This window comes from Protopterus annectens, chromosome 2.part0 (assembly GCF_019279795.1).
Source record: "Protopterus annectens isolate FY-2018-M chromosome 2.part0, PAN1.0, whole genome shotgun sequence".
Taxonomy (NCBI): domain Eukaryota; kingdom Metazoa; phylum Chordata; order Ceratodontiformes; family Protopteridae; genus Protopterus; species Protopterus annectens.
The window spans coordinates 1,158,574,941-1,158,596,206 of record NC_056728.1 but is presented as its reverse complement, the minus strand read 5'-3'; the positions used below and the strand labels follow the sequence as shown (position 1 = coordinate 1,158,596,206).

Genomic DNA, 21,266 nt, shown 5'->3' with positions numbered 1-21,266 from the left:
GAAACATGAAAATAAGCTGTTAGCGCTATTAAAATGAAGAAAAAAAAATGATGTAATGAAATAAGAAAATGCATCATAGGCAGTCTGATGAGTGCAAGCCAGACCGTTTTACAAGAAACTTTGAAAATTCATAAAGAAATACTGTACTCAAATTAAACACAGATATAGAATGCAATAGTTTGAAGATAATTTGAAGCATTGGGGCTAAAATGCAAAGATGGAGTTGAGTGTGCATTGCTGAAATATTTAGGGCATCAAGTAAAGCCAGTGGGTCAAAACTAATTGACATGTGAATATAAAAATTAAGATAAGATTCCTTTATTGTCATTGCACAAGTACAATGAAATTTGTAGCAATCCTCCTAATGTCCAATTACATATAATGAACATGAATAAATAAAAGAATACAATACCGAACAATACAATATAATACAATGCCGTAAACAACTAAGTCATTGCACTTGGGTATATTGCACATGAAAGGAATAAAGTAAGGTGCACAGCGATGTAAACATATACTTTACACTGCAAATGGCTATTATCTGTACTCAGTGTGAGTATTTAGTATTGTTCAGTTGACATATGGCTCTGGGATAGAAACTTTTCTTGTTTGTACGAGATGAAATGGACTTGAACCATCTGCCAGAAGGCAGCAGCTCAAAAAGGTGATGTCCAAGGTGGGAAGGGTCTTCGAAGATGTTGGTTGCTCTACTGAGACAGTGAGAGCTGAAGAGTTCCTCCAAATAGGGCAGTGGGCAGCCAATGATTTTTTGGGCAGAGTTAATGGTCCTTTGAAGGGCCTTCCTGTCTACCGCTAAGCTGCTGGCATAACATGTGGAAATGCAGTATGTCAGCACACTTTTAATAAAACAGGGGTAAAAAGACATCAGTAGCTTCCCCTGCAGGTTGTTTTTTTTTTCCTGGGGATCCTCAGTAAATGGAGTCTCTACTGTCCCTTCTTGATTTCTTAAAAAATGCACAAGATTACTTTTCAAACTATAACAACTAAGGAATTCTCCCATTGATGTTTATATGGCTTTTGAGATGCCATGAATAATGAAATGAAAAAGCAAAGAGGAAATGTGCTTTTGCACATATTCAGTAACAACCACAAAGTCACACAGACAACTTAGGTACTGTACAGAGCTATAGTAATGATAATCCTTCACAACTACGCTGATTTATTACAGACCTACGGAGTTTGCCAGCAGGCTATCACATAAAATATATTAGAGACAACAGCCTAGGAGTTTACTAGGAAGCAATTATAGCCAAAAGAATAGGTGAACACCCAGTGCTAGTGTCTTGTACGGGACAGCCTGGCAGAAGCAATGGAAGGGATCACAGACTGCATGGCACACTCCAAATGGGAAAAAATCCTGACGGCTAACAGTGCCAAAATGGAAAGGGAAAAGTAGAGTTGTGTACACTTACCATAAATGTAGACGTTCAAGTGTATTCACTGTTGCAGTCATCACATTTTGGTTATCTGCCTGCAGGTAGCCCTCAGCCGGCCTGAATACCAGAGTCTCGGATTCCTGCATTGGATGTTGTCCCTTCTTCCATGACGTCAGGTCATCAGGGGTATAAAACATGCAGCCGATGCCATTACATCAGTTTTTCTTGCCCCAGATGTCAGGTGCCCCCACAATGGGAAGCTAATATATGTTATGGTACCCCACCAACAAAAAGCAAATGCATCAGAAAGCTTAAATACACCAAACAAGAAGGAAAGGTAGAGCCAAGAGACGTCAGGGGGCTGGAGGGAGGGTAACCAGGACTGCAACAGAGAATACACTCTAATATCTACATTTATGGTAAGTGTACACAACTGTACTATGTTCTTCGTATTTCACTGTTGCAGTCATAACATTAGGGTTGATTCCCAAAGCTAAGGAAGGGTGGAGGAACCGAGAGTGCATTAGGGCCAGCTATTAAGCCCTGCAAGACTGCAGTGGCAAAACCAGCTCTGGATTTAGAAAAAACAGGTATGTGGTAATGCTTGATGAAGGTATGTACAGAGCTCCAGGTAGCAGCTTCTAGGATGCCCCTGGTAGAGAAACATCTGATAAAGGCTGTAGAGGTAGATGCAGCCCTGGTGGAATGTGATCTTATCCCCTGTGAGGTAGGTTTTCCATGGTGCTTATAGCAGAAATTAATGCAATGGGCTATCCACTTGGAAATGGTTTGCTTTGAAATGGCCTTCCCCTCTGCCCCTGCAGCAAAGCCAACTAGCAGCTGTTCAGATTTTCTGAGAGGCTTAGTCCTGTCCAAACAAAATCTAAGTTGTCTGTGCATGTCCAAAGAGTGCAGTATTCGTTCTCCTTTGTTTTGTGGATTCGGGAAAAAGGTAGGCAAATGAATGGACTAATTAAGGGCCACACTAGACACCACCTTGGGCATAAAGGAAGGATTGGTCCTGAGGGAAACCCTGTCTGCATGGAAAATAATGAAGGGCTCCACTGCCATGACAGCCTGTAATTCAGACACTCTTCTTGCAGAAGTGATGGCTAGAAGGAAGACTGTTTTCCAGGAAAGGAATTTCAACTCTGCAGTTGCAGCTGGCTCAAAAGAAGGGAGAGTGAGCTTTTCCAATACAAAGTTAAGGTCCCAGGCTGGAGTAGGGGCTCTCCTGGGGGGGGGGGTCTTAAATTTTTGGCCCCGCTGAGGAACTGCTTTAGCAGGGGTTGAGAGAAGATGGGTGGTTCAGTATTATAATGTACTGAAATGGCAGAGGCATGAATTTTAATTGACGAGAAGGATAGGCCCTTGTGGAGCATTTCTGTTAAGTACTCTAGAATATGAGGTGTCCATCCCCTAAGTCTGGCTCCAGGAACAGTATCTTTTCCACTTTTCAGGATAGGATTTTCTAGTACTAGGTCTCCTTGCCTCCAGAATGACATCTAGCACCTGCTTACTGAGGGATGCTATTGGAGAGCTCAAGGAATTAGCCAGGCTGCAAGATTCAGGGTTTGAAGCTGAGGATACAGAATCTGGCCCGCCTGCTGAGACAGCAGGGAAGGAGTCTGAGGCAGGTGCCATGGTTCCAGCAGTGTCATATTGCACAAGAGGGGGTACCAGTGCTGGCTTGGCCAGTCTGGTGCAATTAGTATTGTCCTTGGTTTGTCCTGTTTGATCTTTAGCAGAACCTTCGAGAGGAGAGGCAAAGGGGGAAAGACATAAACTGAGTAGCTTTCTCAGGTAAAGGACAGGGCCATCCACTTTCCAAGCTTGACTGTGGGAAGTCCTTGTGCAGAACGTGTCCAATTGGTAGTTCTGAGGGGAGGCAGACAGGTCCATCTCTGGATGACATGTGTTTTTTTATGGACAAGCTCTGAAAGCATGTTTTTTGAATTTTTAAATTATATATCAGAATCAACTGATTTTTTAAATTTCACATACAAGATTAATAAGGATGAATTGGAATATCTGGACATTTCTATTAAGACATGTGAAGGTATTTTCAGTTCAAAGATATATCGGAAAGAAACTTTCTCAAATTAATATTTAGCGTACAGCAGTGCACACCCCCTACATCAGAAAAAAGGAATTGTTAAGGGACAATATGTCAGAGAATGTGATTTTGAGGTAGAATGCAAAACATTGAGTGAAATGTTTACAGAAAGAGGTTACCCCAACAAATTTATAAAAAACACAGAAAAAGAAGTTAGAGAAGGAAGGCAGGATAGATTTAAACCCATTTTGGGGGACAAAACAGGGCTTAGTAAGGAAAATGTTAAAACAGTGAATTTTGAAGGTGAAAGAAATTTTGTGACAGATTATAATGGAGACGCAGTAAGAATAAGAAAATTGCTAGAAGAGGAATGGAACAGATTTGGTGAACTATCAGACTTGGAAGGAATTTTCGATAACCCTTTAAGATGCACATACAGAAGGGGTAGAAGTCTAAAGGCTATATTAGAAGGCAAAAAAGATGGCCTTACACGTAAAGAAGGTAAAGTAGGGACCTTTAAATGTGGACGATGCTCCCAGTGCCCGTATATCTACATGAGGGACACTATTCTGGTTAGCAGTAGGAATAGACTTAGTAGTAGGGACTGTGCAAATTGTGACACTAGTGGTATTGTGTACATAGGGCTTTGTGACCATTGTGAAGCATTCTAGGTAGGTAAATCAGAAAGAAAGTTAAAAAACAGAATCTATGAGCATAATTATGAAATTAGAACAAAGTGTACCAAGAATGCTCTTTACAGACACACAGTAAGCTGTCAAGAAGGTAAATTCATATTCTTTGCATTGGAAGTAATTCCAAAGGACATAAGAGGAGGTCCATGGGAGACTTCCACTGAATACAAAGAACTACTGTGGCAACTATTCCTGGAAGCTACTAGATTTCCAGGTCTGAATGATGCAGTCTCTCTAGCTCCAGTTTTAAAGTTAAGGGCTGCAAAGCTCTAGTGACTCTGGAAAAATGTATCCCTTTATGTATATTAATTTTAAAAAAATGTAATACTTCTTACCTTAGGACAAAACTAAGGACTGCAACATCAAAAGTGTATGCGCAATAATTTATTCTGGTTCAAAAAGAGAAAAAAGAAAATGTATGTCTTTTACTATATTACTGTTTGAAGCATTTATCTAAAAAGCACTTGTATAGGATTTTAATTCTTTCTTTGGACACAAGATGGTGCTATTGTATGGAAGAAAAGTTTGTTTTATAAGGTTTTTAACATGTATAAAACTACATGTTATTTGCATTTACATTTATATATTTATATCTATTAGAGTTTAGAGAAGGTATTGTGGATATTTAGATATTTATATATGTATGTATGTGTTTAGAACTGTTTTAAAGGACTGTTTTACAGGAATTAATAAAAAAAAGTTTTATAGGGCTGAACATCTATTAAGTACATGTGACCACATTAAGAATATACACCAATTGGATAGCAGTATTAATTAAGTGGAGGGTATTTTAGGGGAAGAATTGTAAAAGGTATGCATTTCTGTTTCATCTGAATACGTCATTAGAGGACGAAAACGCATCTGTAGTGATAACAGCGTTTATGATTTTATTCTGAAGAAAGTGTTTCAATGAAGCTTGTTCATGTGGAAAATACCAGTGGAGTCGTGCCTTGGTGGAATTGCTCTTTTTCTTTTGGTTTTGCCAGTGAATTTAGCTTGCCTGGCAGGAATTGAGCTTGTAGGTGCACTTGGTAGCTCAAGGCTGTGTGCCACAGAGCCATGGCTAGTCTGCAAAGAGAGTACCAAAATAATTTGCTGCAAATATAGACCGATGACGAATAGTACGGGGGTTGAATAAGAGACAAAACCAACAGTGAGGAATGTCGTGGTCTGGGCCTAAGCAAGCAATGCAGTACGAATGAAAATCTTTACGAGGTATTTGCTTTCAACAGGTTATACAATTGTTAACTTTTACTGACATCAGTTAAGAGCAAGAAAAAGATCCCCAATGGGGGGCTTAGCTTTTTGAAGACTTCGGTTCTGAAACTCGAAAATGAAAATTTCAGGAGTCGGCCGACCGGCACTTGCGAACTGCTTCTGCTTCAGGCAAGAATGACTGATGTAATGGCATTGGCTGCATGTTTTATACCCCTGATGACCTGATGTCATGGAAGAAGAGACAGCATCCGAAGCAGGAATCCAAGACTCTGGTATTCAGGCCGGCTGAGGGCTACCTGCAGGCAGATATCCCAAATGAGATGACTGCAACACTGAAACACGAAGAACATCAGTAAACAGTGCAAGGTCAGAGTTGCCACTGATTCTGAAGATCCTCACAACAACTTCTTCAGTTATGTCAGGTAACTTAGAAGTAATATTCAGCTATGTAAGCACATCCCACTCTAACCCTGAAATCATTACCAATATCCTTGCAAACAAATTTAACTCTTACTTCAAGTGAACTACCCACTTCAATGTCATCCCCATTCTCAAAATCACTTTGAATAAGGCTCTATCAAGCCCACTCCAAAATCAAAAACACTAGTTCCATAGGTCCCAATTAATATTCTAGGCTGCTGGCTAATAAATGATAAGTACCAGGTAGCTCATCCTCTCAAGTCTCTTCCAAATGGACTACTGCCACTGGCTATGCCCCAGAAGAATGGAGAACAGTCACAAAACTGCTACCACACATAGGCAGCCCTATAACTAATGCCAGTAATTATGAATCTATTATTATTCTTGCTAGTGTCCTGTGCAAAGATGCATAATGCACAACTGTCCAGCTAATTAGATACAGGACAACTTCAAATCTTTGATGCAAACTAATTTGGATTCTCAGATCCTTGTCTACTCATCACAGTTAATTTCCTTTACAGAGTCAAGGAAGCCTAAACAATGGTCTGACCATACATATATACTGCTTACTCTGACTTTACCAAGGCCTTCAAATACTCACATACCAAAATGCATGTACCATAGGTAAAACCTCCCAACTCAACATTATCTCAAATGCTGACTACTAAATGTGTCAATGAAAGAACTCACACTAGGAATGCAAGGGGCATCAGAATAATCCCACCACAGTGGTGCTCCACAGGGTACTGCTCTGGGCTCCCTCCTCTTTGGCATTTACTTTTCAGAAGTAATATCAGATGCTGAAGGACTAAGCATAAGTTTTCAGATGAATGCAAACTGGTTGCACTTGTCACATTCCCTTTTAACACTGACTTTCCAGTAAGGCCTTATCAGACCAGTGTCTGGTGAGTACATAGTGTATCAGCAAAAGGATCACCTTAAATGCCAAAAAAAAGAACAGTCAGTCGCCTTTGGGAAGGCCACCCCCTTCTCTTGCCAAATCTCTGGTACTGTCCTTAAAAGGGAAAAAAAATATCCGGGATGTGGGTACCTATGTTGATAACCACCTCTCCTTCACCACCATGTTAAAAATGTCCTTCAGTCTGGCACAGCTTATCTGCTGGGGTTATCATCCAGGTCTAATACCAAGGTTCATCTACATTCCTCCTAATTAGACATACCCACTAATAAAATGTCCCCTTTGGAAAGTACCCATCCAAGCACCTTGACCCCTATTAAAATGCCAGGTTTTTGTGACAGAAAAAAAATGAGACCACAATAAATTATTTCAAAACTTTTCCCACCTTTAATGTGACCTATAACCTGTACAATTCAATTGAAAAACAAACAAATCTATTAAGGGAAAAAATATAAAAAAATAAAAAACGTATAATATGCTGGTTACATAAGTGTGTACACCCTTAAACTAATACTTGGTTGAAGCATCTTTAGATTTAATTACAGCATTCACTCTTCTTGGGTAGGAGTCTATCAACATGGCACATCTTGAGTTGGCAATATTTGCCCACTCTTCCTCTTCAGGTCACACCACGTTTTCTATTGGATTTAGGTCTGGGCACTGACTGAGCCATTCTAAAACTTTAATTTTCTTCTGGTGAAGCCATTATTTTCTTGCTTTGTATATATGCTTGGGGTCATTGTTGTGTTGAAAGGTGAAATTCCTCTTCATCTTTCTAGCAGACGCCTGAAGGTTTTGGGCCAAAACTGACTGGTATTTGGAACAGTTCATAATTCCTTCCACCTTGTCTAAAGCCCCAGTTCCAGCTGAAAAGCAACCTCAAAGCATGACACTGCTACCACCATGCTTCACCATGGGGGTGGTGTTCTTTTGGGGATGCGACATGTTGTTTTTGCGCCAAACTTATCTTTTGGAATTGTGTCCAAAAAGTTCAGCTTTGGTCTCATCACACCATAACACATTTTCAAACATGCTTTTGGGAGACGATGTATGGTTTTGCAAATTTTAGCTGGGCCTGGATATTTTTCTGTGTAGGAAAGGGCTTCTGTCTTGCAACCCTACCCCATAGACCAGACATATGGAGAATACAGGAGATTGTTGTCATACGTATTACACAACCAGTACTTGCCAGAAGTTCCTGCAGCTCCTTCAGTGTTGCTGTAGGTTTCTTGGCAGCCTCCCTGACCAGTTTTCGTTTTGTCTTTACATCAATTTTGGAGAGGCATCCAGTTCTTTGCAACATCACTGTTGTCCCATATTTTCTCCACTTTTTGATGACTGTCTTCACTGTGTTCCATGGTATAACCAATGCTGTGGAAAATTTTTTCTACCCTTCTCCTGACCGATACCTTTTATCGTGAGATCCCTATGATGCTTTCTAAGCTCTCTGTGAACCACGGATTTTGCTGTAGCAGGCAACTGAGTCAATGTCAGGAAAATCCTACTAGGACAGCTGAACGTTATTTGAGGTTAATCAGAGTCTCTTTAATTGATGGCAGGTGTGTACCCAAGAAGACTGAATGTTGCAATTAAATCAAAAGGTGCTTCAACAAAATATTAGTTTAAGTATGCGCACAATTATGCAACTAGCGTAGTGTACGTTTTTTATTTTTTTATATTTTTACCCTAACCGATTTGTTTTTCAGTTGAATTGTACAGGTTATAGGTCACATTATTGGCGGGAAAAGTTTTGAAATTATTTATTGTGGTCTCATTTTTTTATTCACAAAAACTTGACATTTTAACAGGGATGTGTAGACTTTTTATATCCACTGTATGTGTGTGTGTGTGTGTGTGTGTGTGTGTGTGTGTGTGTGATACATATATGTATATATATATATATATACATATATATATATATATATATGGTTCCCTATCAGAAGCCTGAAACACTATAAGCTTGAAAATCAAAATTCTGAAACCAAAAGCCTGAAAATTCAAAATCCCGAAAACCCAAAATCCTGAAACTCAAAATCCTGAAAACACAAATAATGCTAATATGTCACTATAAAGACACTAATATCTACCAACTGACCCTGACCCTAACCCTAAGGTCCGTCACTATCGCACACTCACCTGACCCGCGCCCTAACCCTAACTCACTTAAACCGCCCCTAACCCCAATATTTGTCACTATTGCATACATGCCTAACCTGCCCTAACCCTAACTCACTTAAACCGCCCCTAACCCTAACATAAAACCAACCGCACACTTACCTGAACCCAACGCATGACCTAACACCACAGGGCTAACAATAGCAAAGCCACAATGACGTCAGTATGTCCATTTTGTGTTTTCAGGATTTTGAGTTTCAGGATTTTGGGTTTTCGGGATTTTGAATTTTCAGGCTTTTGGTTTCAGGATTTTGATTTTCAAGCTTATAGTGTTTCAGGCTTCTGATAGGGAACTATATATATATATATATATATATAGACAGAAACACACACTCATACATACTTGTGTATGTTTGTGGTGAGTGTTCAAGGGCACACCCACATACATGCACACACAATGCACATATTCACAAACATACATGCATATCTATCAAAATAAATATATATAAGCATGATAACTTGCTGATGTGCAAAAATGTCAGCATGGATATATCACTGACAACAAAGTGTTGCAGCAAATACACATCACTCTACAAAGGATCGAACCCCCCCCCCAGAAACCAGTGTTTTTGCATGGGACAAGCCCAAAGCATTCCCCACACCCTCTGCTGTGTGTGTGTATATATACACACACACACATACACATATATACATATATATATATATATATATATATATATATATATATATATATATATAAGGTGTCTGCCTTACAAACACAAGGTGCAGGGTTTGAGTCTCCCAAGGGATAATTGGCTAAGCTTAAAATGGCTCGCAAGGGCAGCTAGCTTAGTACTAACCTATGAATTATGAACTATATATATATATCAAGTCTGAAATCACTCTAAATTTGGGAAAGGGCAAATTTTCCGAAGCCAACTGTACTACAATCTCAGTATGAGAAAGCTGCTTCACTTCTTTCTCACCGTCATTATAAGAACATATTCGATGAAACATCATGCTGATTTTATATATATATATATATATATATATATATATATATATATATACACACACACACACATATATATATATATATATATATATATACACATATGTGTGTGTGTGTGTGTGTGTGTGTCTGTACATAAATATATGCACAATTTTCTAGTACAGCAATGACTAATGCCTTTTCTTTGCCAAAATGTTCCCAGTAACTAAGCAGTTATGAATTGTAAATTATATCTCCAATGCAAGTATTTCAGTTTCATTCCTTCAGACATACTTACTTTTGTTTTCTTGGTTGTTCTATTAAATGCTGGGGGATCATTCCATCCATTCTGAGGTCCTATCAGGAAAAAAAGCAAAATGTATCAAACCAAAACTTGTCCTATTAAAAAACACTGGGATGCACAATACTATCTGGATGTATAAGTGCAAAAATTAAACTGCAAGATATAGCCTAAAATCAAATCAATAAAGACTGTCAAGGCTTTCAATTTAACCGCATTGATTCCAAAAGAGCCAAAACCATTTTCTCCTGGGGAGATAAAATCAGCATGTTTCAGAGGCATCAGTACTCTTATGCATAGGTTTATACTGCAACAGCAGTCTCCAACCATCCAATATGGCTGTCATATAACAGGTGCCACATAAGGTCATGGAAGCATTACAACTTTAATGTGTCTGTCAACCTCACTCCCCACAGAGTGTCTTTTCTTTGTACCTTCTGTTATTCAGATAGTTTTTTGTACAATGTTGTGGACTTGTTTCAAAATAGAAAGAAACATTTTGTGTATACCTTGTACTCAAGTATGCTCATTAAATCATAGTTAGATGTACATTTGCCTACCCTTACTCAAGTCTCCACCATCTTCTTTAACTGAGACAATATAGCCTCATTTACTTCAAAACATCGAAGCAGGCTGATAATCCTTGGCAGTTAAATAAAAATAGTTCTGACAGGGTATACTGTGATATATATACCTTCTCTTAAATACAAACTACCCCTTTCATTAACTTCTGCACATCTTTCCTCTTTGCCTCTTCATAGACCTTGCAACCCTTACAATCCAAACCACCAATATTTCAACTGTTTCAGTCAGACCTGCAGCTAAATCAAATGAAAAAAAAACTGCAAACACCAAGATGTCTTCTCATATCTAGCCAGCCTGCAAACATGGGGTCTACATTACTTACTCTGTCAGAATGTCTAGTACCCTTTCATCAACTCCTAACCGTCGAACGTCCTCTTCACCGAATGGGCACATCATTGATTTCTTTCCAAGGGAAAGAAATCAGTATCCCAAATACGAATGACACAATTTAACAAACACTACGATGTGGGGGGCTTCGCCCCCACATTCCCTAATGTGGGGAGTGTGCCCCCTACACCCCCCTAAGTAAATATGCTAACTCAGAGATCGCACTACAGCAGGGAAAAGGGCAGATTTCAAACAACGGCTGAGCAATTTCTTTCCCTGGGAAAGAAATTGATGATGTGGCTGTTTGCTGAAGAGGACATTCGACACTTAGGTGTCGATGGAAGGGTGCTCGACATTTTGACAATTCGATTAAATGATACAGACCCCACATATGTATCCCCAGTAGGGATTTCCCTTCACCTAGTCTGTTCTTACACCAAAATTCCTCTAAAAAAATTATACACTACCCATTCCCAAGTTTTACAAACTCCTCACCCTCCAAAAAACTCATTTATGTCCTGACTTTTTTCTTTCCATGTATGTGCTCTTTCATAATTTGTACAGGATTTTTGATCTATTCCTAAACTTCCTCCATTCCGTCTTTTCCATGATTAGTTTTTGGTGAATACTGTAAATATAGCAGGTTTATGCAATTTAAAAAAAACTAAAAGAATGGATGCAAACTTGTGAGGATGTCACATTTTTCATGACATGAGTTACACAGCAGACCTGACACATTTTTATTCCACCCTTTTACACATCTCCACTGTTTAATATAACTGAAAGATATGTTTATATATATATATATATATATATATATATATATATATATATATATATATATACAGACATATATACATACACACATATATAGACACAGACATACATAGGTTCACTGCGAGAATAAATTGTATGTGCGTTTTGTGTATCTATATAAAACTGGTGGGAGAACTGTAACACAAACCCCAATTTTAGGTCATTAATATTTAGAAGGATACTGAATGGCCTCAAGAAGCGACTAAGTAAAACAGTTTTTTGTTCTTATTAATATCTATACAAAACGTTCCTAACAAACTGCATGTTATTTTATTATTGGTATAAAAAATCTGTACAATATGCAGTTGGAGGTATTTTAAATTTTAAGGTAGGGGATGGAGATTTTGTCAGTGACTTGCAAATATGCCAATACTACTAAGAATATACTCTTACTCCAGACTTTACACTATAGCAAGATACGAAACGCTGGAAAGAAGAAAAAGTTAGCATAACGTTCAACTCTGGCTGCTGGGGAATGTAAATGTGTACTGATAATTCTATACATAGAATTAAAAGACAATAAGTTCTTCCCTATTTTTATACAGGAAGATGTCTACATTAATGATTTAGTCTAAGCTACAGACTTTTTGTTAAGTAAAAAGACTTACAACAAGAGAACACAATGAAAAAAAAAAACAATTCTCTTTTGTATTTATAAAATTAACTACCTGGATTTTTTTCCACTAAAATAAGTAGTCTACAGGTGTAGGCAATTAACTATGGTAGGATCTTTTTATACAGGAAGATGTCTACATTAATGATTTAGTCTAAGCTACAGACTTTTTTAAGTAAAAAGACTTACAACAAGAGAACACAATGAAAAAAAAAAACAATTCTCTCTTGTATTTATGAAATTAACTACCTGGATTTTTTTCCACTAAAATAAGTAGTCTACAGATGTAGGCAATTAACTATGGTAGGATCTTTTTATACAGGAAGATGTCTACATTCATGATTTAGTCTAAGCTACAGAGTTTTTGTTAAGTAAAAAGACTTACAACAAGAGAACACAATGAAAAAAAAAACAATTCTCTTTTGTATTCATAAAATTAACTACCTGGATTTTTTTCCACTAAAATAAGTAGTCTACAGGTGTAGGCAATTAACTATGGTAGGATCTTTTTATACAGGAAGATGTCTACATTAATGATTTAGTCTAAGCTACAGACTTTTTTTTAAGTAAAAAGACTTACAACAAGAGAACACAATGAAAAAAAAAAAAAACAATTCTCTCTTGTATTTATGAAATTAACTACCTGGATTTTTTTCCACTAAAATGAGTAGTCTACAGGTGTAGGCAATTAACTATGGTAGGATCTTTTTATACAGGAAGATGTCTACATTAATGATTTAGTCTAAGCTACAGACTTTTTGTTAAGTAAAAAGACTTACAACAAGAGAACACAATGAAAAAAAAAATGAATGCTCTCTTGTATTTATGAAATTAACTACCTGGATTTTTTTCCACTAAAATAAGTAGTCTACAGGTGTGGGCAATTAACTATGGTAGGATCTTTTTATACAGGAAGATGTCTACATTAATGATTTAGTCTAAGCTACAGACTTTTCTTTAAGTAAAAAGACTTACAAGAGAACACAATGAAAAAAAAAAAAACAATTCTCTCTTGTATTTATGAAATTAACTACCTGGATTTTTTTCCACTAAAATAAGTAGTCTACAGGTGTAGGCAATTAACTATGGTAGGATCTTGACAATATAGTGACCTTTTCTGTGAATCTGCAAGATACGATGCAATTAACTTTTTAAAGGAAACTGACAAACTGTTCAGTGAAATAAATAAATAAAACAGGAAATGGCACTTAAACTGTAGGAAGTGAACAGTTATACCGCCAGCTACCTTCCCAAAGACCTTGGTGCTTTAATTCATTACATTTAACAGTACACAACTTAGTTTGTTTCAGGCTAGCCAATGCACTTTTTCTTAAGAGTAAAACGTAATGTTCACTGAAAAGATGGGAGTTGTTTTTAACATTTAGGTGGAGGGCAGAGATAAGGACAATATGAGTAACTCGGAACAAAGGCTCTAATAAGTGCAATAGCATGGTTAACCCTAATTTTAGGATAGATGATCCCTGTGGAGGTGTCGTTTTCTGTGCTTGCTGACAGTTAATTTTTATGTATTAGTTCTTTGTTTCTAGATTGTTTTCATTGAAATGAAAAGTTTGAGAAAATGTGAGAAGGGTTCAGACAGAGATGAGAAGCGACTGCATACAAAAAAAACAACATATACTGAAAAGAACTATTATGTATACTATGTGGGATTACTGGCTATCAGATTTGCTGCTTTATCAATACTAACAATGAACGTAAATTGTTTTTTCAGGAACTGCAAAAAAGCCAACAGTAATGAATTACTTTAAGAAGTGAAGTGCAAATGCATTTACTTTAAATGAATGTATGTAAATAGTTTCTTACTTTAAATGAATGAATGAATGTGTCTAAATGAATCTGTACAGTATAATCCATATGATCTGTCACAATGAGCTAAGTTGCTTATGCTTTGTATTGAATTCATATATTTGTAACTTGCTCCTTTAACTGCAACTTTTATAGACTTGTATCTTTACTGTATTCTGTGTTATAGAGCTTTTCTCCCCGGGCCTCCACTGAAAACGGGTTCTCTGAGCCAGTGGACTTCTCCAGTAATCAAACTGGAAATAAATAAATAAAGTTACATACTGCAGCTACATCTGGATACAAATAAACGTGAATTAGATGAAGAAAGGATTTCAGGTGGACCTTTAGCAGAATAGCAGAGACAATTGTAAGTAATAACATAAAATACAAAAGGGGAAACAATGACATATGAAGGGATAAAAGACAATAATGGCAGATTTACAGCAGCAAAGAGTTACTGGCAGGCAAAGATGATTATGCTGGCATGTATTTATATTCCACTTAAAATTACTATAATGGGCCTTAACAGAATTTTGAGAAAATAATAAGCTTAAACAGGGGATTTTATTTAATGGTGGGGACTAGAGACTGACTTGAAATGGTGAGGATTTACCAGTGGGACTTAAAAGGGAAAACATAACAAGAGAGAGTACTTGATACGGAAGATGAGAATACAGTAGGACGCACTCAGAATTTACTTATCGGGGCGTGGCCAAGGATGAACACAGGATAGCAGCAGATTTCTTCAGCTCCACCAATTTCATTACATTGACAGGAATTAATTACTTAAAAAATTAATTCTTGAAGTAATTTTCTTTCTAAATATGTTTGTTTTATATAGTTCTTGAACTATATCTAAAAAAGAAAGGAAATCTTAATAATATTCCTGTCAGAAATTACTTTGGAAATTTTCCTGTCAGTTTATCAGTCTGAAATGAGTTCCAGTAAGACAAATTCTCAAGACTCCAGCATCAAGAAAGAACTTCAGTCTCTGATAATTATAGTCCATCAACTTACTGCTAAGATGGATAAAATGGATACTAAAATAGACACTTTCATAGAAAAACTACAAAACAAATAGACTTGTTACATATGGACCTGCAACAACAGAAGATCCAGATGACAGGCATAGAAGAAGCTGTGAATGACATGGAAAATAAAATACAAGAACAGGAAATCAACATTGAGTTTCTGCTGAAACAAAATACACATTTACAAACAAAGCTGGATGACCTGGAAAATAGATCTAGGCGTAATAACATTAGGATTTTTGGACTGCCAGAAAATATTGAAGGTAACAATATTACTTCTTTTTTAACAACATGGCTCCCTAAAACTTTAGATTTACCAGAAGCATTCTCTTTGGTATCGAAGAGCACATAGATCTATAGCTAATACTAACTCTAACAAAAACTATCCTAGATCAGTTATAGTTAGATTTCTATCATCTTTTGATAAAGAGATGGTTCTTAAATCTGCTTGGGCTAAAGCTCCTGTTAAGTTTAATGAGACAACTGTGCGTTTTGACAATGACTATTCTTCCATGGTAATTGCTAAAAGAAAAGTTTTTCTGCCACTAATAAGGGAGCTTAAAAAGCACAGTTTAAAACATACCTTCTGTTTCCTGCCAAGCTTAAAATCTTCCTTCCTGATGGTCCTAAGGTCTTCGATGATTTAGACTCTGCTTTACTGTTTGTCAAAGAAAAAAGGATTTTGGATAAAATAGAAGAAATGGAATGGGCTAGTTCTTCATTAAAGAGATTGGCAACTGAAGCTTCCTGGAAGACTTCAGAGAAGAAGAAGAGACTAAAAAACAAATGATTTGTTATATGTTTTTTTTCTCTCTCATCATTTTAGTTTATTATTAATATTTTTTAATATAGTTCCTGCATTTCCAGAAAGCCACAAATATTTTGGAAAAGATTTAATCAAAGTTATTCTCTATGTGCAAAGAAATGTTTTGTTTCATAACCAGTCAAAATGCCTGAGGATTTAATGGCAGGCTGTGACTCGATTTGTTTTTCTTTCTGAAAAAGGTAAGGTTAGTAATTTGATACATTTTTTTATCTTTACCTTTTTTTTCCTTCTTCTTTTATTATTTTCTTTGTTTAAATAATGACATTCTATTTAGATTATGTAGTGGGTAAAGGGTGGGGAGGGCAGGAGAGAACAGTAATGAAAATATCATTAATAGAATAATAACATATTTATTTCTTGTAAAAGTTTATAAGTTCTTCAAATGCTATTTCTAATTATACTTTCTTGATTATACTGCTTATGCTTGTTTGTAAATAATCTGTCATGCTTTAACTAATAATAATCAGAACTAAATAAGAGTAAATAATATGTTTTATTTTTAACTCTATTAATATAAACAGTAAGTAACATTCCATTGTATATACTTCTTACAGCTTTCTCTTACATTTTTATTTCTGCCTCACTCCCTTTTATTTTCTACTCTCTTTTCTTTTCTTTATTAATATATAGAAATGCTTTAGACTGTGTGGGCACAGTGAATAATAGGATTTGTATGAAAATTGAGTTGGGAGAAGAATGCTGAGTTTTATTGCTTGTTGGTAATTTTGAGTTTAATTTCACTTGCATAGAGGCTGTGATGATCTGTGGAATACATTGTGGAGGTTCTGTCATGTTTAGATGCATTTACACTGTTAAATGAATGTTTGTCACTAGTTTTTAATAAGTTTCCGCCAAAATGTTAAGAGAGACAATCTGGGATGTGGGCTGTCTTATGCACAATGTCCTTGAGTTACCTCAGAATCTTCAAATCACAGAATTCTCACAGAGAAACTGAAAGCAGTTAGTATAAACATTGACAAGGTTATCACACTGACACACCACAGATTCAGGAAAAATACTCTGTTCATAAAATATGTCAGTTATAATGAGTTTAAATGATGTAGTTTCTTGTAGTAAGTAAATGTCTTATTTTAGAAGGCATAAAAATGAAACATTTATTTAAATGTTTTTGAAAATCTACTTAACAGCAGCATAATAATCTGTGTTAAAAATTTGTGTTCCAAACATATACTTTACTATAACTCATTTAATTCATCTGATTGACAAACATAAATAATCTTATAACTCTATTCTGGAAGAAATGTCATGTGATATATTTTAAAGCAGTAGGTTAGCATGATTGTAAAATCTGGTTACCAATATGTGTTTGCTGTGCATTATTTTGTATAAAGCAGACAGATTTATTCTAGGGACAGCAAGTAGGATAGTGCTCTACTAACACACAACTCAGTGAGATCAGATATATATATATGTGTGTGTGTGTGTGTGTGTGTGTGTGTGTGTGTGTGTGTGTGTGTGTGTGTGAGTGTGATGGCTTTTTTTCTGAGAATCTGCATAACTATCCAATATGATTTATAATAATTTCTATGAATACAATATTTTACTCTATTGACAAAATGAATGTTTGCCACAAGTTTTAATAAGTTTCCCGCCAAAATGTTAAGGGAGACAATCTGGGATGTGGGCTGTCTCATGCATAGTGCCCATGAGTTTCCTCAGAAGCTTCACTCACAGAATTTTCACAGAGAAACTGAAAGCAGTTAGTATAAACATTGACAAGGTTATCACACTGACACACCACAGATTCAGGAAAAATACTCTATTCATAAAATATGTCAGTTATGATGAGTTTGGATGATGTAGTTTCTTGTAGCAAGTAAATATCTTATTTTAGAAGGCATAGAAAATGAAACATTTATTTAAATGTTTTTGAAAATCTACTTAACAGTAGCATAATAATCTGTGTTAAAAACTTGTGTCCCAAACATATACTTTACTATAACTCATTTAATTCATCTGATTGGCAAGCATAAATAATCTTATAACTGTATTCTGGAAGAAATGTCATGTGATATATTTTAAAGCAGTAGGTTAGCATGATTGTAAAATCTGGTTACTAATATGTGTTTGCTGTGCATTATTTTGTATAAAGCAGACAGATTTATTCTAGGGACAGCAAGTAGGATAGTGCTCTACTAACACACAACTCAGTGAGATCAGATATATATATATGTGTGTGTGTGTGTGTGTGTGTGTATCTATGTATATATGTGTATGTGTATATGTATGTGTGTGTGTGTGTGTGTGTGTGTGTGTGTGTGTGTGTGTGTGTATATATGTATGTGTGTGTGTCTGTGTTTATGTGTGTGATGGCTTTTTTTTTTTTTTTTTTTTTAGGTAACGCAGGTGTTTCTGAGAATCTGCATAACTATGCAATATGATTTATAATAATTTTTATGAATACAATATTTTACTCTATTGACAATAATGAGTTTAAGTAAATGCTCATATACAAACAATTCAAGATTTTTTTGGAAGCTGTTGATAGAATTCACATGACAGAAAATAGATGCATCTTAATGCATGTAATGTCTGAATCATATTAGCCAAAGTTTTTGATTTAAATGAATGTTAGAACATAATTTTCTCTCCTCTTGATTTCTAACATTAAGATTATTTGAATGCTATTAGAATTCAAGTGTTATATATTACATAGATCTATATAATAGTATGAACAGTTTAAAAAAAAAAAAAAAAAAAAAAAAAAAAAAAAAGTTTATTTTAGTTTATATGATGCTGTTTTACCAAATGTGTAGTTTTGTCTTGATAGATAATTGAATTGAAAACTGTTAACCTCAGTTAAATATAACTAGTATTAAATTGATAAGGTGGTAGCTGAGGTACTGCTGCTTAGGGTAGGGGGTTAACTTGAGTAGTAAATACTGCTCTAAGTTGGAGTTTTCAACTCCAGGCGGGATGCAAGGTTTAATCCTTACATTATTTTCACTTGTTCATTGTTATATGTATATAGTTTTGACATCCACAATATATTTTGTACACTCATTGTCACTACAAACAAAATTGAATCCTATACAAAATCCCATAAGAGATTTAATAAATACAGCTATATTTAAAGGTACACCTAAAAGAGGAGATGTAACATTATTTATCTTGTTATTTGTTATTTCGATCATAAGATTCTTGAGTTTTAAAATGCCAAATGACATCTTTAAAAGGAATTTCTTTAAACATTAATGGATTGAATAATCCGTGTAAAAGGGCAAGCCTAATAAGATACATTAATCTACACAAGGCCAATCTAGTCTTCCTGCAAGAAACCCATCTCTTGGAAAAAGATATTGATAAACTAGCCACTAATAAGTATGCAGTATTGGTTAGTTCAGAGCACACTCAGAAAAAGAGGAGTGGCTATTTTATGGAATAAAAGTATGCCCATTCCTAAAACCATTAAGTCTTATCAGGATGACAAAGGAATGTTTTGTATGGTTACAATACAAATTAATGGGAAGACTTACACTTTAATTAATGTATACTGGATACCTGGAATTGGTATTAATACAGTGAAACATCATATTGATAAGATCATATCATTCTCTATAGGGATATTATTTTAGCTGGTGATTTTAATTGTATACTACATGAAAGTGATACTACCACTATAAAGAAAAGAAGAATTACATCTAATGCAAAACATTTAAATGATTTTGCTAATTCTTATCATTTGAATGATATTAATAATCAGATAGAGTCAAAATCATTACCATACACCTTTTTTCTAACAGATACAAAACTTATTCAAAAATAGATAGGGTCTTTATTTCTAACCAGATGGTAACAGATTTAATTAATTCCAAAATCATTTCATGTCCTATATCTGATCATAACTCAATTGTTTTTGAATTCATGATAAAAAATACTCATAATGTTCAGATCAAAAGGATACCAGCATACTTAACTCAGCTAAAAGACTATAAAGAATATATACTTTCAGAAGTACAACATTTTCTAGACATAAATAATACTCCTGAAGTCTCCATTGTCTATGTTTGGGATGCCTTAAAATCATATCTATATGGACAAAGTATCAGGTGGTATAATAACAAAAGGAAATCTTGGGATAAGGAATTGTTAGATATTCAAAGTAAACTAGACTCTTATAAATATAATAATAAAGAAAATATTATGGACAAGAAAGTTACTGAAAAAATAAACAAACTAAATGAGAAATACAAAGAAATTTTAACTCATAAAGTTAAAATAACTTTAGAGAAATACAAGTTTTTGTCTTATTCAATAAGCCCCAAATACTTACATAGACTTAAAAATAAAACAAAAAGATTGAATAAACAAAACCATATCAAAGAAATCTTTTCTCTAAGGAAAAAGAAGAATGTTTCTAGTATACCAGAAATACTGGATGAATTTAGAAATCACTTTCACAAGATTAACCATAACAACATTAACATGGAACCTAAAGATAAAATAAAGGAGTTTATAACCACAAACATGAATAAAAAGCTTAATAAACAACAGATTAAACTATTGGACAAGAGTATTTCATATACAGAAGTTATTACACAAATAAATAAGCTTAAATCAAACAAAGCACCGGGTAATGATGGTATTATACCAGAGATATATAAAATCCTTTCTAAAACGACATATTCATTAATACATAAGGTTTTTATTCTGGCCCAAACTGAGTTAATAACCCCCCCCATCTTGGCAATATACATTTATTTCACCAATTTTAAAACCTAATAAAGATCCAACTAGATGTTCTTCATATCGACCCATCTCATTACTTAATGTTGATTTTAAAATGTTTATGAGTATTTTTGCTGATAGATTGAAGACAATTATCCCCGGCATTATAGACATAGATCAGACGGGCTTCATTGTAAATAGAAATACTTTTGATAATATAAGAAGAACTTTAACATTAATTGAATTTGCAAATAGGAAAAAGAAAGATTTAACACTTATTAGTCTTGATATAGGTTCAGCATTTGATTCAGTAAGTTGGGACTATCTGTTTACCTTACTGAAGTGCACAAATTTCTCTGATGCATTTGTAAATTTAATTGAGCATTTATACAAAGGAACGCTGGCTTATATTAAGGTAGGAACATATGTTTCACAAAAATACCCATTCTTAAAGGTACAAAGCA

At 35.2% G+C, this 21,266-nt stretch overlaps 1 protein-coding gene across 1 annotated transcript in view; it reads right to left on the bottom strand.

The window, feature by feature from the left end:
• Nucleotides 1-21,266, bottom strand: part of SEC31A (SEC31 homolog A, COPII coat complex component) — a 1,704,034-nt gene that overhangs the window by 91,169 nt on the left and 1,591,599 nt on the right. Inside the window, exon 27 of the mRNA XM_044060384.1 lies at nucleotides 10,107-10,165. Coding sequence (XP_043916319.1) covers nucleotides 10,107-10,165 — 59 coding nt within the window. The remainder of the gene's footprint in view (nucleotides 1-10,106; nucleotides 10,166-21,266) is intronic.